Raw genomic sequence first — 21,439 nt, 5'->3', positions numbered from 1 at the left:
ACAGTGGAAGCTGCTGCTCCGACTCCTGTGTAGTGGCCGGCACTTGTAAGTGCAGGCAAAGCTCTAATTAAACTCAATGACAGCTGTACCTGCAGTTGCAAGCACCGGCCCCTGCACAGGGGTTGGAGCAGCAGCTTCCACTTCGTACCCCTGTATGTAGTGGCGCTAACAGCAGGCGCTCGATCAGCTTTTCATCCGGGGTCAACGCAGCCGATCAACTATTGCTGACCTATCCTCAGGATAGGTCATAAATAGGACTTCCTTGGAAAACTCCTTTAACATATATTTGCAGCATAACTTATACAATGTAAGCATTAGACGTCCATACCCTTTGTCGTAACCTTTCGGCCTCCTCCTGATATCCGGCAAGCTGCTTTTTCCACTTCTCCACATTGGCATTTGCTTCCCGCAAAGCAGCTACTAACTTATTGTTGTTGTCCTGAAGACTGAAAAACTCAGCTTCCCACTGCACCTCACACACGGATCTGCGGAAGAGATTCATTCCAAGATGATGTGTGTCTACAGTATAACATACTCAATAAAGGCATTCTCACTGTCTATTCAGATAGATGGCAGTCAAGCAACTCAATTTAGATATGTGCAGGGTAATGTAATTCTTTCATTATTATATGCTATAAAGACCTTCTTCAACCACAAAGCCCTTTCTTTCTGTTGCTCCAAGAGTACAGCTGGCAGGGTGATATGTTATAAGAAATACACCAAGCAAGTCACGATGAGAACCATATCAATCTGCCATTATATATGCACTATACTATACAAAGACTCCTGCACATGCCATACAGCTGGGATGGTGAGAAAAGGAAGAAGCTTTGCAAGCGGTTGCCAACGGTCTGCATGTCTGTGGATTGCAGTCATGATAACGTCTCCTATAGCCAGTATAGGGATATCCATTCTACATCTAGTTATAAATACTAGTAGATCTCTCAGTTAAGGGTGGCATCAGAATATGACCTATTATATAAATCACATTTTGTGCTAAACATATTTTTTAAGAATTTTTGATGACTTTTTTTTTTTAAACTTTTGATCACAATTTGTCTTTTTTCAAAAAATCCTGAAATTCAGTTTTTTTTCCCACTGACTACAGAGCCTAATGCTAGTCTGTCACTTTGTGATCTGCAGAGAACTTTTCAGCAGTCATCCCACTAACATCAAAGGCAGGATTACACCGAGAGGTAACAACTGTATGTAGATGAATAACACAGGATCCACCATTCACAAGAGGCGATCATCACACCTCACCTTATGTTCCTCCCTGCACAGGTCACAGGACATGTCTAGAACAGTCTCCTATGCAAGTCAACGGGTCCCCTAACGTCCATTGTATGTTATGACCCATGAGGCTGCAGTAAAGATTATCTGTACATTCTCTTTCGGCGGCTTCAGATGAGTGTATCCGCACGTGTTTTTGCGTATGTAAAAAATGCACGTGCAATACTCAGAGAATGCAACCCATTGATGTCAATGGAAATGCAAACCAGCTTCTCTGCAGTCAGTCCAATGCAAGGACTGGCTGGAAACCACAACAGATGAACAGGAAACCGGAGTAAGCCCAGCATCAGGTAAAAACCTTTTTTCTTTATTGAAATATGCAGACAGACATAAAGGAACAAGAAGCCATCTTACATGTTTCCGGCATAGGTCTGTGATGAAGGGCAATATGTTTGCCTGAAACATGTAAGACGGCACATGCTTCTTGTTCCTCTATGTCTGTATGGATTTTTCAATAAGGAGAGCGCTTTTTACTTGACGCTGGACTTACTCTGTTTTTCTGCGCATTGATGTCAATGGATTTGTTCACATTTACGAATTCTGCATGCATATTTGGGCGTGTGCTAAAAGTTTACCATGCTGTATGGGAGGTGCGCACACAACACACTGCGCAATTCTGTGAAAAAGAGAAGACATCTGGACCTCATTAGGCTAAATAGCCCCTGAAATCACAGAATGTGTTCCTTCAAACAGTAAGGGCTGTCACTAGACAAGCAGATACATTTATTTGTGCATATGCTCAGGAAAGTCGTCTGCCCCCATAGTCACGCACAGACAACAGAATACATTAAAGGAGATTTCCCGCGCCGAAACGGGTTTTTTTTTTTTTTTAAACCCCCCCCCCCCCCGTTCGGCGCGAGACAACCCCGATGCAGGGGTTAAAAAAACCACCCGCACAGCGCTTACCTGAATCCCGGCGGTCCGGCGTCTTCATACTCACCTGCTGAAGATGGCCGCCGGGATCCTCTGTCTTCATGGACCGCAGGGCTTCTGTGCGGTCCATTGCCGATTCCAGCCTCCTGATTGGCTGGAATCGGCACGTGACGGGGCGGAGCTACACGGAGCTACACGGAGCCCCATAGAGAAGAGGAGAAGACCCGGACTGCGCAAGCGCGGCTAATTTGGCCATCGGAGGGCGAAAATTAGTCGGCACCATGGAGACGAGGACGCCAGCAACGGAGCAGGTAAGTATAAAACTTTTTATAACTTCTGTATGGCTCATAATTAATGCACAATGTACATTACAAAGTGCATTATTATGGCCATGCAGAAGTGTATAGACCCACTTGCTGCCTCGGGACATCTCCTTTAAATTCTACAAATCAGAAAGTAAAAGCAGATTAGAAGAATGGAAAATGTTTCACCATCTGGTTTCAATTAATGCAAAAAAATGTTAGCGATCTAGTCACTGTAATCAAAGGTCATAAAGACTGACTATAGAAAACAATAGATTGAGAGCATAATGTCCCTGCGCTGAGCACAACTTTAGACCGGATGGTCTACCATTAGTGAGAAGTGTCACTGAAGGATAACGTGGCAGCAGAGCTGTCATATATGGTTGTAAGGCAGACTTCCTGATTCTCTAATGCATAATTCTAAGCTCTCTGCTCCGTCTTCTCACAGTTCTGGGTGAAGAAAAAAAAGCCTGAATGTGAATGAGTCATTAGGCTTTTTTCACATTTGCATTCCAGGCTCCATTAAAAGCCTCCTTTGGCAGTTCCATCACTAGTTGGTAACAATAGCACAGCATGCGGCGCTTTCGTGCTATGAAAATAACAAACTTTGATGGGAAACTGACAGACCCTGTAATAAGTCAATGGGGTCTATTAGGCACCGTCTGGATGTCATGTGACAGATCCAACACAGCATAGTGGCTTTCGTTATGAACAGAAGTCACAATGCCAATGTAAATAGAGCTTCATTCTAAATATGACTTGAACAGAATGTTAACCATCCACATAAGTGATTAACGTTTGAAAAATGTACGGTTATACAACATGCTATTGTTTGACCCGTTGTTTGTGAAGTGGTACTGTGGGGTGTTACTGCGGTACCCTCCAGCATAGGGGCAATGTACTTTGGGACTTACACTCGGGTGCAGGGGAACAAGTAGGAGGGGAAACTGGAAGTTCAGGGCCTCTGCTGGGCTCGGTACCTATTTGAGAAGGTGGAAGTCTCCTAGATATTCCAGTACCGATGACAAGGTCTGAATAATAAACAAGTGCTGAATAATAAAACACCTTTGCATCTGCAGTCATTTTGCATATATAACCCTAGCTGGTTCTGGTGTATCTTGTCTCCACCAGAAATATGGGTGGAAACGTGCAGAATGACAGGTAGCGCACCTAAGTTGTGGATTGGCTGACGTTCTGCTGGAGGGCACAGAGGGCCAGAGCTTCCCTGCGCTGCTACCTTGTGGCTTGGTACTGGTGTATCTTGTCTCCACCAGAAATATGGGTGGAGACCTGCAGAGTGACAGGTAGCACCCCCAAGTTGTGGATTGGCTGACGTTCTGCTTGAGGGCACACAGGGGCCGGAGCTTCCCTGCACCTTGCAGCTTCCTTGACTGGAGGAGATGTCCACAGCGTTATTGAGACCGGAGCAGAGGTGATCCTATCTTCAGCGGAGAAGGCCAGCACAGGAGCGCCGACAGGACAAGGCAGAGCGCCAGGGTGAGTGACAGCGCTGCAGGAGGACTACAGCACAGCGGTGGCTCACACCTCAGTCCCCCGACGGCTCTCTATCGCTGATCCTGCTGCATTCTGCTGCCTATAGTTACTGTGTGTTGGGTCAGGCGGCGCAATTGCCTTGCAGAGGGATAAATCCATACAGGTGATCCAGACAGTCCATCAGCCAATCAGAAGCCAGGGGCGTGACAGAGGTGTCAACTCCAGCTAAGCTCTGTCAGCCCCTAGCTTCCAGTGTCAACAAGATACACCAGTACAACCCTAGCTGTCATATATTGGGTACCTATACAAATATCCTAGTTGTACAGTAACTGGCTGTATTAAAGACCTCAGACTGCTGTTATGGTGCCAGAACAATACTGCAGCTTTGGTAAAATGTACAGTACTTTATCCTAGTTTCCATCTTGACTAATACAGTATGAGGCCGTTGCCTTTGTATTACAGGGTTTATCAAAATAATGCAAACGCCTAGATGAGCATTATCGATCCTAGATGTTTCCATTAATTTGATAAATCTCTGTACATACTATACATTTTAATGTAACCAAATACGGTATAAAAATAGATCCTATATATTGTAATGCAACCCCATATATAGATCCCATACATTACAACGTAGTGCGTATTGTTACTATGCATCCTAATGTTGTATAGGAATGCTATATATTGTAATGTAACTATAAATGACATATATACAGATGTTATACCTTGTATAAGAGATACTGTGTGGCGGAAGTACAGAATGATTTAGAAGGGTGCTGCCAGCCTGGGGCGCTGAAGGGTCAGCGGTAGAGATGAGCAAACGTGCTCGTTTAGGGCAATTACTCGAACGAGCATCGCTTTTTTCGAGTAACTGCCTACTTGGGCAAAAAGATTTGGGGGGGATGGGAGGCGGCGGGGTGAAGCGGAGGGGAGCAGGTGGGAACAAGGGGGAGCTCTCTCTCCCCCCGCTGCCCCCCGAAAACCCCCGCTCACCCCCGGCGCCCCCCCGAATCTTTTCACCCGATTAGGCAGTTACTCGAAAAAAGCGATGCTCAATTGAGTAATTGCTCTAAACGAGCACGTTCGCTCATCTGTAGTCAGCGGTCGAATTACATGGTTTATAAACATACAGGTTAATATCAAGACCATCTTTATTTTCCTACATATCACTAAAATTGTTAAACCCTGTAACATAATTCATGCCTTAAATACACCAATATAGGGTTAAGCATTCCTGACTCCTAGACCAGAAATCTCATTTTTGATCAAAGGGCAGGCAACATATTTATGTACAGCAGGCAAAAAAACGGAAGAAAGCCCCCCCTTCCCCCCAGAAAGTGAAATGGGAGATGATTAGGCCTTCTAATCTTTTCCATAATTGCAAGTGATTTACTGAGGTCTCTGCATACTAATCTCCCCCACTGTAATCAGAAGATCACTGTCAGCCGGTAGTCATGAAGTTACACGGACAATCTGTGAAGCCAATCTTCGGAGACGGTTGATACTTGAGCGCTATGTTATTAGCTGCTATTGTAATGTTTAAAATGGGTTAATATTCAAAGGGAAATGTGCAGAGCCTCTACAGATACGAAAAGACTAAAATGTGTCGCCGAGTTCTCTGTAATTACGGAGTATTTTAATTGGCTTGTGGCAGATGGATGGGGGAACTAAGCCTTGAATCTGGGTTATACTAACACGTTTTCAGTAATGTTATATTATCTGTGTCACTGTAAATCTACAGTTATTAATTTCAGGAATGTTTAATCTGTGGTGTGCCAAAACCGCTAATGTAAAGCAATATACACTGACTGTCCATACTGATGCACAATGTATGTGAACCTTCTACACCTTCTACATTGTTTATAGAAGGACCACATTGTTACAATCTGTATGCCCATTATAAGGCGCGTTATTATACCAGTAGTATATATGGGGGGGGGGGGGGGGTAGAAAGAATGGAAACACCTAGGATTGCTCGTGCTCATTTACGTGTTTCCATAATTTCGACAAACAGGGCACAGAATTATCTGGAAGACCCACATGTCATTAAAAGCCATTTTTAATTAAACCGGGTCCTTAATTATCATAAATGGTGACAATGATTACTAAACAGCACAAATACAAATCTGCAGTCGGTATTTTTGGCCTTCCTGCTATGGTGTCTGAAATACTTGCAGGTCATAGAGGTCATATTCCCGTATGGCAGGTAAGGCAAATGCTGTTTAAATTGACTGCATGTTATAAACTTTTAGTTCAGTCATATCTGCCATGGAAATCATATAGATCTGCTGTGAATGTCACTTATTGCACTTTAAAGAGAAAATTCACATGATTTACCTTGACACTGGCGTGCATAGGACATTTTGTAGATGCCATTTAGTGAAAGTGCAAAAGCCTAGAGGACCACCCTACTTCCATTGTACCTACATGTGATATCATTAGGACTCTACTGCTGCGTGCCAACTGCGGTCTGGAGGGGGGATCCGGGTTGACGTCATGTCAGCCTCAGCCTATATGACTGTAGAACAGTGCATGCCCCCTGACATTAAACGCTTTGCGCCAACATGAGCACACATCTGCCTATGTAGGGTTTGATTTGTCAGAGGACATCAACTATTTATCTACTTGGTGGAATTTTAGTCGGGTCAGTGTTCATCTAGTGTCAAAATCTATCAGAAAAGTTTGTGGTGTTATCACTTATTGGTTAGCATTATCACCTCTGCCTTATACTGATGTGTCACCCCCAAAGCTGCCCCAGGTTCCGGACGTGCGGCTGCCCTCGTCAGGGTGATTGCCCCACTTTAAGGTAGTGTTTTTCTCCTATTAGTATGTATGGGTGAGTTTCCCCCATTCTTCTCATTTGTTTTGATAATCATACTTCTAGTTCTCTGTGTTACTGATTGAGTGTATATTCAGGACAACTATTATGTCCAATGCGGGCGAGGTGTTTGGTGTCCGGCTGGGACGTAACAGAATAACCAGACAGATAAATTCTATGAAGTAGTCTTCGAATTTGGTGTTGGTCATGAATCCAGTTAAAATGCTTGCTAATCCGCTTCAGGCTCCCTCACTTGAAGTTGCGGAAATCAAACAAGCCGTTAGGTTGGTTTCCAATAAGGAATTCGTAGCGGAGCCTAAAGTATATCTGCCTGACCGCTTTTCAGGGAAAAGACAGAATATTGTCTCCTTTTATGAATATTGCAAACTATATTTGAACCCCTTCATGACACACATATGGCTATAGGCTGGACAAATATCTGTCTGGGATGATTTAGTGAATCCTGCACTGAGCAGGGTGTTGGGCCCGATGACCCTGGAGGTCCCTTCCAACTCTACCATTCTATGATTCTATATACGTCCTAACTGTAGTTAGCACATATATAGCTGTCCACTATACCCACCGGCAACAGCTGTGATCAGAGAGAACTCTGATCGTGGTTAACCCTTTAAATGAGGCTGTCAGTTCTGACAGCGGCATTTAAATGCCCCAATCCGAAACCCCCCGCCGTTCAGGTGTCATGGCAGCTTGTGGACTTTTGAAAGTCCCCAGGGCTGCTATGATCGTTTGCCTATTAAAGACATGCATGTGGCCTGTGTTTAATATCCAGACTGTTAAAATACAGTATAATGCAATACCTTCGTATTGCATTATACACTGTATAAGTGACAAAAAGATCGCAGGTCCCCATATGGAACTAATAAAAAATGAAATAAAAGAATAAATCTTTTTTTAATTTATTATAAAAATAAAAAATATTAAAAAAGTGAAAAAAAAGAAAAACCTTTACCCAGTCATTGTAAAAAAAAATCCAAGAATTGGTGTTGTTGCTGTGGTTGAAGTTGCACAACATTGTTGTTGGTTGAGATCTGCGGGAATTATTGGTAAGTGGAATCATGGTTGTTGGCATAATTGTATGTCTGTAAATATAGTCACTACATTTTACCAAATTTTAAGATTTTTTTGGACATATTTTCTAAAGAAAGAGCTGATAAACTGGCTCCGCACCGGTTATGTGATTGCGCAATTAATCTTGAGTCTAAACTACCAAAAAATTGTATTCATAAGTTGTTTGGACCTGAAAGACAGGCTTTAACCCCTTAACGCCACAGAATGTAAGTTGTAGTTAACACATTAAGATGTGGATGGTGTGGCCTTCGAAGTGAGCCTGCGCCATCCCGCAGCGGGAGATAGCTGTGCCTGCTAGCTGGGCTCCTGTTGCAACAATGAGGATCAATGAAAACACCGCCCCCCTGCCCCTTTAACGTCTTATATGCCATGATCAATGTACATCGCAGCATGTAAAGGGTTGACAGTAAGAGCATGCTTTCTGTGATATCATTGGCCCTCGCAATGTAATCATGGAGGGCCACTGGGTTGCTAAGGCAATCGGACGCCGTACACTGGTGTCTGGGCCTGCCATGGCCTGTGATTGCTATTGTGAGTGATTGCAGTGTGAATGCACTGTAGTATAGAAGAACTGGTAGATTCCAAGGACCTCTCAGAGGGCCCCCGCAGGTTATTCATCTGTCTGGTGGAGTTCTGCACAGCACAGCGTCCTCCTGGCAGTGGTAGGTGTCTTCTGTTTTCGCAAAGATAAACAGGAGTAGTAGTGTGCGATAGGACAACATCCGTAAATGGTGGTCAAACCAAATATTGATTTGATTTTTATCTTTCTTTTGCTTATTCACTTGTTAAATGATAAAAATTAACATTTCTATTTTTGAAAGCATTCTTAAGGCCCATTTAGACACAATGATTCTCGCTCAAAATTCGCTCAAAAACGTCTTTTGAGCGATAACTGTTGCGTCTAAATGCACGGACATCGTGCAGTTTTCCTGCACGATTCGTTCCTCACTCAATTCTAGTTTTCTAAAATAGAGTGATGAATTCTTATCAGCGGTGCAGGCTGTTATCACAGTCGGCAGCGCTGGTAAGATTCTTTCAGCTCAAGTCCCGCTGGTAATTCACAGCTGAAGGACCGAGAACAATGCAGCTGTTTGCTTATGCAAAACAGCTGTATTCTTCGCTGAGCGATAGCGGCGGTGTCCCATTCCGCCTGCATAGATCTTTAGTAGCTCCTTAGCTACTATAGACAATGCAAAGATGATCGCTCAAAACTGTCACTCAAACTATCGTTTGAGCGATTTTTCAGCGATCATCTATCAGTGTCTTACTTCTCATTTTTTCCCCAGACCTGCATATAACGTTTGCACAGTACTATATATAAGCATTAAATGGATACACAAGAAGTCGGGGACAAAATACAAGGCAAGATGGAAGGCTCATCTTGTACATGAGCCACTGATAAATTAAAAGGCTGTGTCAGTTCTCCTAACATGTCTCTTTTAGTGAAAACTTATAAGGGACCTTTCACACGGGACTGAATTAGTCAGCGCAGACATAATGTTAGCCCTATGAATTCCAAACCTTCAAAAATCACGTCTTTACTTTAAAACCGCACGTAAAGACTTCAAAACTGCTGCGGAATTAAGGCCGTCTTGCGCGTTGCAGATCAGTATAAAATATCCAACGCTTTCAAAACCTTTTTAGCTTCAAAATCTGAGACATCATCTCTCAACTTTTAGAGAGCTACATCTCTTTTACATAGAGTACAATAATGGTGTTGTTAAAACTATAGTAACTTTAAGGGTACAGTCACAAGGGATGTACAGGGAGTGGACAAAAATATAGAAACACCATACGAAATGCATGAGAATTTAATCATTAGTGCTGAGCTGCCCTTTTGTCCCCTGCTCGGCAGAGAGCTTTCTTGGCAAATTTGTGTTGACTTTACCTCTTGCCCTGCTCTGGGTGGTTTGGGGAGCCAGCTGGTAACAGCAGCTAAGTGGCTCAAAACCCTGGCCAGTGGAGCCTTGTTCCTCGGGCAGATGTTCACTTCTGCCTGGCAGCATCTGTGTCATATTACCTCACACTTAAAATCGGTCTCTACATGTCTTATTGAAATATGCCTTATAATCCAATGTAACGTAAGGCATTTCGTATGGTGTTTCCATGTTTTTTCCCACCCCCTGTAAATGCTGCAGGTTTTCCACAGCAAAACCTTTAAAGGGGTTGTCCCGCGCCGAAACGGGTTTTTTTTTTTTTCAACAGCCCCCCCGTTCGGCGCGAGACAACCCCGATGCAGGGGTTAAACAGGACAGCGCTTACCTGAATCCCCGCGCTCCGGTGACTTCTTACTTACCTGCTGAAGATGGCCGCCAGGATCTTCTCCCTCGGTGGACCGCAGGGCTTCTGTGCGGTCCATTGCCAATTCCAGCCTCCTGATTGGCTGGAATCGGCACGTGACGGGGCGGAGCTACAAGGAGTCGCTCTCCGGCACGAGCGGCCCCATTCAGAAAAGAAGAAGACCCGGACTGCGCAAGCGCGTCTAATCTGGCGATTAGACGCTGAAAATTAGACGGCTCCATGGAAACGAGGACGCTAGCAACGGAACAGGTAAGTGAAAAATTTCTGATAACTTCTGTATGGCTCATAATTAATGCACAATGTACATTACAAAGTGCATTAATATGGCCATACAGAAGTGTATAGACCCACTTGCTGCCGCGGGACAACCCCTTTAAGGATTTCACTCTGTAATTTACATACACTGCGGATGTAATATCCTCAGCATGTCAATTGTTTGCTGCGGATTTCACCCTGTGCATTGCAAAAGATGGAATCTCCAACAAACCCATGACAAAATCCACACAATTATGTGTCTGCGCATTGCACTGTTCTATTTTGCACACGCAGAGCCTGTTTATACCTGCAAGGCAACACCCACCCACCCCCTTCCTGCTGTGATTTAAAGTTATTTAGCCTAATGAGGTCCAGATGTGCTCTTTTACCTGTAGTTTTGCACTGTTTTTCAAGCATTCCCCTGCATATTTCGTGTGCATTTGTGCAACCTCTCCCCCCCCCCCCCCCCTCTATAGACTTCTATGAGGTCTTTGGTACGCAAATTCACACAAAGTAGAGCATGTCCTATTTTTTGCACAAGAGAGGTGCGAATGCAAAAATGGGAACAATTGCGAATGCAAACAAGTACTTGTGTCCAGCTTGGAACATTTACTGAGGTTGAGCAGACACAGAAAGACTCTTCCATCGGAAACGGCAGGTGGCGCTATTCAAACATTACTCCTGGAATATCAGAGGACAGAAACTGTTTTTGGTAAGTGTAAATACAAAAACTGTTTAGAATTATGGGCTGTATTGAACTATAAACAACATTTTTCAGTGGTAATGACTTTAACCACTTCTCGACCTCCCAGTGTAATTTTACGTTGCTGCTTGCTGGGCTGTGCACAGCAACGATGCAAATTTATATTCTACACTCAGTGAAAAATTGCATCCCACCGAAAACCCAAAACAGGCTGTTACTAACAATCAGGACTTGATTGGTTCACGGCCTGATAACGCCATCAGGCTTCTTTCACATGAGCGCATATCAGACGGACGGATTTCAATGCATCAGATCACATGGGCGTATTTGTGAGACATAAATACGCCCGTCCAGGCCAATACAGCAAGGGGCGTTTTTACATCAGACCCAAAACATAGTTCTGGCAGCGGCCGAAGGGGGGAGGGAGTTTAGCAGCGTGGCTGCTGAACTCCCTCCCTCTGTTCCCCCCCCCCCCCCCCATCCCATGCAGGCTCACCTCTCTTCCTCCCCACTTGCTATGTGCAATACGAGGGGGCTGGAGGGGGCGGAGCCAAGTGCCGGTCCTCCCCGCCTCCTCCCATTGATGTTATGGGCAAGGGGCAAAATGGGGGCAGAGCTAAGTGCCCGCCCTGTTCCACCCCTTGTCCATAGCCATCAGTGGGAGGAGGCGGGGCGGACTGGCGCTTAGCTCCACCCCCGCTCCACTCCCTCCCATTGCACAGAACGAGCGTGGAGGAAGAGAGGTGATCCTGCGATGGGGAGGTAAGGGAAATGGGCGATGGCCTGGTGAGCTCGGCACATTTACGCCGGGCTTACCGGGCCATCTGAACGGGCGCACAAACGTTTGATTTGTGCGGCCGTTCACCAAATTTTTCTCAACCGATGTAGTGTATATCAACTGGCCGTGAAAACAGACAGACGATATGCGTTTGTGGGAAAGAAGCCTCAGAGTGACAATCACTTGTAGCACTGGCTGGGAAAGTTTGTTGTAGAAAACTTTCCCAGCAACTCAGCACTGTAACAGCTCCTCTCTCCCCCTCTCTCCTGTCAATGTGAGATCGGAGGAGAGAAAAACTGAAGCATTGGAAACACCACACATTAACCTAAAAAACCCTTCTATTACAATCACTATTTAGGTGATTATATAGTGTAGAGTTCATTTTTAATAATTTATCTAAAAATAAATTAAATCATAAGGATATGTTCACACTTTCACGCCTCTGAGGGTCTTCCTTTATTCCCCCCCCTCCTTTTTTTTCTTTTTTCTCTTTTTCATTTGTTTTTTTAGCTATCCTTTGTTTTCTTTGATCTCTCTGATATTGGTTTCTAGTTCTATTTTTACAGTTTAAGTTATTTTAAAATGGAATTATTGAGGCAAGCACACGGAAGTGTTGGATCTGGGGGCCCGGTATCATGCTATAACATCATCTATGCAGAGGGTCATTTTCCAGATGTACTGGTGGTTTTGATTGCGGTCCTGCGTGACCTGCTATGAACCGGACGACCCATCCCTACTTTTTTTTTTCTCCTACTTTTATTCCGAATGTGTAATTAAAGTTGAAAATTCCAATAAAATATATTAAACATAAGGATATGTTCACATGAAGCAGATATTGGTGTGGATCAGCACCCAAATCGGTAGCATATTTTGCACTGCAAATTGTGATGCAGATCTACACTAAAATCTGCATCAAAGGCCACACCATTTGATGCATTGATATTCCATGTTTTTAAATGAAGAAGTTAAATCTTTTCCAAATCCACGTCAACATCGACGTCAGAATCCGTACCAATGGTGTAATGTGGAATTTGGCGTGGAGTTTTCACTACGAAAAAGCTGCACCGATTTTGCTACATGTGAATACACCCTTACATCAATTAATTTAATTTATTCATCAATACCATTTATAAAAATTAGAAATGAAATGGAAGTGAAGAGCAATATATCTCAACATGTAAAAAATTAAATATTAAACCCTTAAGGACGCGGTCCTTATTTAAAATTATTTTCAGACTAAAGAGTTTACCTGCACACTGAATGGCCACTTAGAAGCACCTGCCCGGGCGTGGCCAGCGCATGGAGGAGTGAGGACGCTTCCTTGATACCCCCCACGGCACCTACCCGCTTACAGACTCCAGACACCAGCACAAATCACCAGCAAACCCTCAGATTCGGGGATGGGCAGACGCAGGACAGCGGCAGAGGACAGCAGCTGTGGAACGATGGAGCGCTTCCTCAGCAGCCCGCGCTCGGTCCCTGGCAGAACAAAGATGGCGCCGGAACGCCATGTGAAGGAGACCCCAGCGGCTCAGGTAGGAGCGGCGAACACCTCCGCGGCAGGCAGCAGCTCAGCAGAGGCAGAGGGATTCCCCTCACAGAGTCTCCAAACCTCCAAAAACGGCGCCAGCAGCAGTCCCAAGGCTTCTTCCAGCGCCCAGGGTTGGGCACATGTGAGTAACAGCAGCGGCTCTGCTACACCGCAGCCTCACACATCTTCCCCTCCACATGACCAGCAGGGACTCACATCAGAGGGGAGTTGTAGTCCTCCCTGGGACATGCACCAATCTCCCCCAGACTATCCAAAAACGACCTCAAAAAAAGTCAGAAGGGTGCTGCCTGCTATGTCCCCATATGACACAGGGGAGGACACATGGAAAACCCACATACTGGAAATCCCTACTAGAAATGAGCTAAGTGCCCTATTCTCTAGATTCGAAGCCTCTAACAAGCAAACCATGGAGGCCATCCACACAGAAGTACACCAAATAGGTCACAGGCTGCACCAAGTAGAGGAGGTGCAGGAAGAGACGGCGGCCATCTTGGAGTCTCAGATGAGCAATACAAACCCAGGCAGACCAGATCGCCACTCTCACTATGCATTTAGATGACTTAGAGAACAGAAATCGGAGAAATAATATACGCATTAGAGGCCTCCCTGAGGAAGTGGAAGGGAACCAACTAGAACCGTGGGCGCAAAATCTTTTTATGCGTTTACTGGGCAGACCACCTGAACGCCCTGTCGAAATAGACAGGATTCACAGAGCATTGGGCCCCAGAACAACCGATCCCAACCGCCCACGGGACATTATATGCAGGATACACTTTTTCCGTGATAAAGATACAATAATTCGCAAAGCGAGGGAACAAACAGAACTTTTAGGCCTCATGTCCACGGGGAAAATCGGGCCCGCTACGGATTCTACATGTAGAATCTGCAGCGGGTCCCTCCTGCCCCGCGGACATGAGAGCTGAAAATGCAAATAAATGAGAATAAACTTACCTCCGATCCGCTCCGTTTCTTCTCTTCGCGGCGGCGTCATCTTCTCTCGTCGCGGCCGGATCTTCATTCTTCGGCTCGGCGGATGTGCACGATGACGTCGGAGACGTGCCCCGCGCATGCGCCGGGCCGAAGCAAAATGATCCGGCCGCGGCTGAGAGAGGATGGCGCGGCGCCGAAGAGAAAAACCGGAGCGGGTAAGTAAAATGTGATTTTTGTGTCCCGCGGATCCGGACGGCTTCCATAGGCTTCAATAGAAGCCCGCGGGAGCCGTCCCCGCGGGAGACCCGCATGAAAATGGAGCATGGTCCGGATTTTTTCATGCTCCATTTTTTTTTAAATCACTTTTATTGACGATCCGCGGGTATTTATCTACCCGCGGGTGGTCAATGCATCCCTATGGGGTGCGGATCCGCGCGCGGGAGAAGAGTTAAAATCCGCTGCGGATTTTAATTCTTCTTTTCCCCGTGGACATGAGCCCTTATCATACAAAGGCAAAATTATCATCATTTTACAGGACCTGGCTCGCCACACCTTGCAGCTAAGAAAAGCTCTGGGTCCCCTCTTATCGGCACTCAAAGAGAAGGGGATACAATACCGCTGGGGATTCCCGTTTTCTTTATCAGCTAAAAAAAGATGGCAGATCAGCAGTCTTCCGTTCACTGGGCGACCTGCCCAAATTTTTAGGAACATTTGAGTTACCATTAATTGCACTTCCTGATTGGCCTACGGCCCCCAACTTGCTCACACAAACCACGCAAGAGCAGTGGCAGATAACACAATCTCGGAGACAGAGAGAGAGTCGCAAAGGAGGAGATCGCACGACCTGAAAAAAGACCTTAAAGGGGTTCCATGAAACGGAACTTTTGTTGGACGTTCACGTGCACGGCCTGACGGGTTCGGTCTCTGACTAACCAGCTCGGAAGCGTAACTCTCCTCCAGGCTCGGAGGGTTTGGCCCCTAGAGGGCAAGAAGTTTCAAAGTTACTAAAGTTCTTGGGATGTCGGTGCTTGGGGTTCAATGTTTTCCCTATCGGAGACCTCATCGAGGTCACATTGTTATATATTTGTTGGGTGGGTGCAGCCCGGAGGGGGCCTCCACTCCCTTGTTGTGCTTCCACTCTTCCTATCGGGTGACAAGTCGCTCAAAGGAGTGCGACATCTCGCTGGAGTCTCGGTTTCACCACATTATGGCTGCTAGTCCACATTTAACTCTCTCTTTTCCTTCTTTGTTCTCTTCTTTCACCCCCCCAGTCTTCCCTTTTCCCTACCTTATGTCTGACCGACTCCTGAAGTACACCCCATGGAAACCACCTGATGGCTAACCTCACAGTTGGCTCCTTCAACGTGAGGGGCCTAAACAAACCAGCCAAAAGGGGGCAGATATTAGACTACCTACACAAACAAGGTATAATGATCGCACTAATCCAAGAGACCTATTTTGAAGAAGGAAGTATACCCAGCTGCAGACATCACCACTACACGACGTGGTATCACTGCCCCCACCCGCGGAAAAAAGCGGGAGGCACTTCTATAGCTTTCCACAAACAGCTACCGTACAGATTTCTTTCGTTGGAGGCCGACCCTGAGGGGCGCTACCTATTTGTAAAAATCCAGCTGGGCGTAGAGACCTTTACCATCGCTAATGTTTATTCTCCTAACCAGTCACAGGTCCGCTTTGGGATCCGAGTGTTGGGGGCCCTGGCGTCCTTCGCAGATGGCTCTGCTATAATTTTAGGAGGCGACTTCAACGCAGCTATGAACCCCAGCCTCGACTCGTCAGGGGGTAAGTCCAGTATTTCACCCACAGCGACACGTAGACTAGCGAGAGAACTGACGAACCTACGGTTAGTAGACATGGCGCATACTACATCCAAAAGTCAGGGACTACAGCTATCACTCACCAGTACATAACAGTTACCATGGACTACTTGTTCATCTCGCATAGACTTTTAGATAGGAACCCTAGGTGCTCCATAGGGGCATTCCTGTGGTCAGACCATGCTCCGGTCTGGGGATCCTTAGATTGGGGTCAGAGAGATAGAACAAACAGCAGCTGGAGGCTAAATGACAACCTCCTAAATGACGGAGCTTGCCTACAAGAGATCCAACAGGCAATAGAGCAATTTAAAACAGATCAAATGGGAAGCACTCAAGTGCGTGTTACGGGGTATTTTTATTTCCCATGGGGCACTGGAGAAACTAGTTGCTAAATTGGGTCTCCTGGAGTCAACCAACAAGGCTGCCCCATCGGATGAGAGAACAGTGGAGATTTCTGATGTCCGCGGTCAGATTCTGCAAATACTAGACCAAAGAGAGACAGAGCCAAAGGGAGCTTCTATGAGTATGGGAACAAATGTAGCAGGGGGCTGGCAAGCGCCCTTAACCCAAAATCCCCACAGACATACATCTTTTCCATCCAATCACGTAACGGGGTACAAGTACACACCAATGCAGAAATCTTAGACAGTTTTTACTCATACCACCATAAACTATATAATCTACAGAACGACCACATGAGGGCAACTGACGAGGCAGTAGCATCACAAGACGCCTATTTAATACAGAATAGCCCTAAACGCATTCCTGAGGCGGATCGGTGCTCATTAGAGGAAGACTTCTCCCTAGGGGAATTAACTGATACAATCAAGACCCTCAAAATAGGCAAGAGCCCCGGGCCTGACGGCTTTACGCCGCGCTTCTTTAAAATATGTGGAGAAGCATTGTCTCCGATAATGTTAGATGCCTTTAATACTGTTTCGGGCGAGTGCCCATTCCCCCCACAGGCCCTACAGGCCACCATAACAGTCATTCCTAAACCAGGAAAAGATCCCCTGGCCTGTGGCAGTTACAGGCCTATTTCATTGCTAAACATCGACACCAAGATCTACTCTAGCATGTTAGCGGCCCGTTAGAGACCAGGTGGGATTTGTCCCCGGGAGGGAGGCAGGGGATAACACAATCAGAACTCTGGCTATGGTGTCCAGGGCGCGCCGCTTCGGGGACCCACTGTGCCTGCTATCCGTGGATGCTGAGAAAGCATTCGACAGGGTGAACTGGAGGTTTCTAGAAGCGGCTCTGCGGATGGTAGGCATAGGCCCACGCTTCTTGGACAGGGTTCTGGCGCTGTACAATGGCCCTGTCGCTAGGGTACGGGTCAACGGGCGGCTATCCCAGCCAATCAAGATTAACAACGGCACCAGACAGGGGTGTCCCCTGTCTCCCTTCCTTTACATATTAGTAATGAAGACACTGGCGAGGGCGTTGAGAGCTAACCACGACATACAGGGGGTCAGGGTAGGCAGAACGGAACACAAAGTCGCGCTATATGCAGATGACCTCCTGGTGTATATCACCAACCCTAGAGTAGCTCTCCCATGCATACTGAAGGAATTCGAAATATTTGGTAGGCTGTCCAACGTTAAAGTCAATCTCAATAAATCAGAGATATTAAATGTAACATTGCCCGAGAAAGAAACAGATTCACTACAATCAGCGTTTCCCTTCGCATGGAGAGAGGATGGAATTAGGTACCTGGGGACGGTTATCACGGCAAATCCCGATAAGCTCTTTGAAAAAAACTACACTCCGCTGATCATGGCTCTCAAAAAGGACCTAGACAAATGGAAGTCTCTTCCATTGTCCTGGTTTGGGAGAATAAATACAATTAAAATGAATTCCCTCCCCAGGTTCCTTTCAAACAGTCCCCATAAAAACATCTTTCAAACAGTCTCCATAAAATTAGCAGGAGCATTTCTCACATGGATTCGACGGTTAGTCATGAGATTTATATGGGGCAACCACAGACCCAGGAGGAACTGGAGGGCCCTTTCCAGCCCCAAGACAAGCGGCGGGATAGGAGTCCCTAATTTCTTCCTATACCATAGGGCATCCCTAACTAAATGCGTGCTTGACCTGCTTCATAGCAAAAGGCGCAAAAGATGGGTAGAAGCTGAGCATGACGCGACGCCGACCGAGGTACAAGGGTGCATTTGGATCCCGGGAAGGGGCGGACACAGAGACTTGGGTATGTCTCTTTTCATAGAAAATCTGCTCAGCACCTGGATCGGCCCTGCTGGTAAATCAGAATTGATCACTTCTCCGGGTTCGCTCACCCCTCTGGTGGGTAACCCAGGTGCAGCAACGTTCTTAAGGGGATCCTCTTTAATAGTGGGAACGACAGACTCGGTCCCCAGAATCCGAGACATTATGACAGGCACGAGACTAAAGACCCTACAGGAGATCCTAGATGGAAGGGACCCCCCGGCCGGAGCATTGGATTTACAACTATGTCACTATGTGAGGTCCTTGGGTAGCTTACAACGGTTAGGGAGGACAACTACAACCTTTGAGAAGATTTGTTTGTCAAACCCTGACCCCCCAATAACTATTTCCTCAATATATAAACTACTACTAGAGAGGGACACGTCAGGAGGGAACAGGAAGCTAGAAATGACCTGGGGAAAAAGAACTGGGGACAGATTTATCAGTGCAAGAATGGGAGAAGGCCTATGTCCTGACCCATAAATCGAACATTTCCAGCAGACTTCAGGAACTTAACTACAAGATCCTGACCTGATGGTACAGGACCCCGGCGGGACTAGGCAAAATATACCCCCAACACTCGGATCTCTGCTGGTGGTGTCTCTGCGAACCAGGGACCGTTGTCCACATATGGTGGTCTTGCACACAAATTCAACCATTGTGGCGCGAGGTAAAGGCTTTATATCTAGCTACTTGTAAAGGCTCGACCAGCTTTACCCCTGAACTGGCATTGCTTTCTATGTTTCCGGGGTCACTGTCTGGTACAAAAAGCTCCCTGCTGCGTTTTTTCATATTAGCAGTCAGGCAGATCATTCCTAGAAAATGGAAATCCACGACGCCCCCAACACGAGTAATGTGGTTGGAAGCCACGGACAACTTAAAACAAATGGAGGAATTGTGTGCTAAAGACGAGATGCGTTACTCTAAATTCTATAACACCTGGGCGGTGTGGTTGCAGTTTCGGGTCTCACCTGGTTTAGAGGCCTGGCTACGTGACGGCACTGCCGCTACTTAGCCGGCAAGGATACTCCTACCACCAAGGCCAACTTGCCCTACCTAACGGAGGAACTGGGCCGCGAGGTGTGCTCAGACTGGACAAACTTCCCTAACCCTACCTCTTACCTTTCCCCTTCATTCACTCTTTTTTTTAAATTCGTTTTATTTTGAAAAAAAAAAAAAATTGTGTTGTATAATACAGAATGAAAAGAAACTTTGTTAGGTACATCCTTATCCACATGTACATTTTCCGTAATTATACCACTACAAATCTTGTTAACAGTACTTCTTGAGTTTTTTAGTAACAATAAACTTTAAAACTTTTTCTTCTTAACTGTTTCTGCTCTGTCTTGTTTCGGTCTTGGTAGAAAAACGGGAGGTGTCAGTCTGCTGGCGTTTGTTTGGGAGGGGGGGCAGGAGGGGGGGGGGGGTTATGTGTCGGGCTTCGAGGCTCATTTCATAGGCAAAGTAGAGTGGGAGTCCAGCCAAGTCCCCCATACCTTCCGAAACCTGGCCGGGCATCCTCGGTTTTGATATACGATCTTCTCGTAGGAGATTATGGTATTTACTTGTTGCATCCAGTATAGAACCGAGGGGACTTCCGCGGCCATCCACTTCATGGCTATTGCCTTGCGGGCCAGGAATAGCACTCTTTCGAGAAAAGTACGAGTGTGGTGTGGCCACACCTCCTCCTCCAACAGACTAAACAGCGCCACCCTTGCGTCCAAATCGATAATCAGTGGGGGTGGTAGTAGTGAATTTATCAGGTCAATAACTTCCGCCCAGTACTCATTGATTAGGGGGCATTCCCAAATTAGATGCCAGAAGTTCGCCTCTGGTTGGCGACATCTGTGACATGTGTTTGAAGGTGCGTTGCCCATTTTGTATAGACGGCTGGGGGTAAGGTAGGCCTGGTGCGTTATATACAGCTGGATTAATTTATTGTTCACGGCGGGGGAAACTGTCAAATGGGATTCGGAGATGTCCTGCCACTCCTCGGGTGTGAGGGATGGAATAGACTGTTTCCATTTGTCGTATGCTGGGGGCGGGTTAGAGGATATTTTAGCCGAGAGGAGGTGCGTATATAGGGCCGAGATTAGCCCCCCAGGCCCCTGAGATTTGAGGATGCCAATTGTGGGGAACTTGGATATATGTGTTGAGGTGAGCGGAAATTGGGAGTTCAGAGCGTGTCGTAGCTGAAAGAATCTGAATAGCTGGAGATGCGGGGACTGCAACCTGTCGCATAGCTGCGTGAATGTAGGGAATATATCATCCACGTATATATCGCTTAGTGTATGTACCCCTTGGGCCATCCAGTATTGAGGATCTGGGACTGATTGTAGGGCGGTGAGACCAGGGTTGTTCCAGAGATGAAGTTCAGGTATTACATCTTGGTATCTCTGCAGTGTCTTCACCTCCCTCCACACACCAAGAGCCAATTTATGGAGTGGGACTATGTCGGCGGAGTTAGTGTATTGCGGGAATTCTAGAAAGTTTAAGAGGTTGTTACCTTTTACTTGTTTCGCAAGCTGTTTATCTGCTATGGTCAATTCTCTGTTCAAGACCCAGGTCCGTATGTTTCTCAATTGTCCTGCTAGGTAGTAAAGTCGCAGGTCCGGGAGGGCCATTCCCGCTTGTTCTTTGGGCCTTTGTAATGTTGACAGACTTAGTTTGGAGCGGGAGGAATTCCATATAAATGAGATGATAAGGGAGTTCAATGATTGGAAGAAGCGCTTAGGAACGGGTACTGGCATGTGCTGTAGAACATATAAGCATTTGGGTTGGATGGCCATTTTAATAAGATTTATGCGCCCAGCCACAGAAAGCGGCAATTTGGTCCATCTTTTCAACTTGTGTTTTATATTGTCCAGCAACGGGTCTATGTTTTCTGCTATGGCTTTATTGTGGTCATATGGCATAAGCATCCCCAGATATTTAAATGTTTGAACCGGTTTTAGTCCGTATCTAGCAACGCAGGGATCATTTCCGGGGTT

General features: G+C 46.1%; 1 protein-coding gene across 2 annotated transcripts in view; it reads right to left on the bottom strand.

The window, feature by feature from the left end:
• The window catches only part of HOMER3 (homer scaffold protein 3), a 124,988-nt gene that overhangs the window by 17,007 nt on the left and 86,542 nt on the right, over positions 1-21,439 (bottom strand). For both annotated transcript variants that reach the window (XM_066604547.1, XM_066604546.1), the window contains one exon: positions 329-485. In XM_066604547.1, coding sequence (XP_066460644.1) covers positions 329-485 — 157 coding nt within the window. The remainder of the gene's footprint in view (positions 1-328; positions 486-21,439) is intronic.

Source organism: Eleutherodactylus coqui, chromosome 5 (assembly GCF_035609145.1).
Source record: "Eleutherodactylus coqui strain aEleCoq1 chromosome 5, aEleCoq1.hap1, whole genome shotgun sequence".
NCBI classification, from domain to species: Eukaryota; Metazoa; Chordata; class Amphibia; order Anura; family Eleutherodactylidae; genus Eleutherodactylus; species Eleutherodactylus coqui.
Note: the sequence above shows the minus strand (reverse complement) of the source record. Positions and strands in the feature narration are given on the sequence as shown.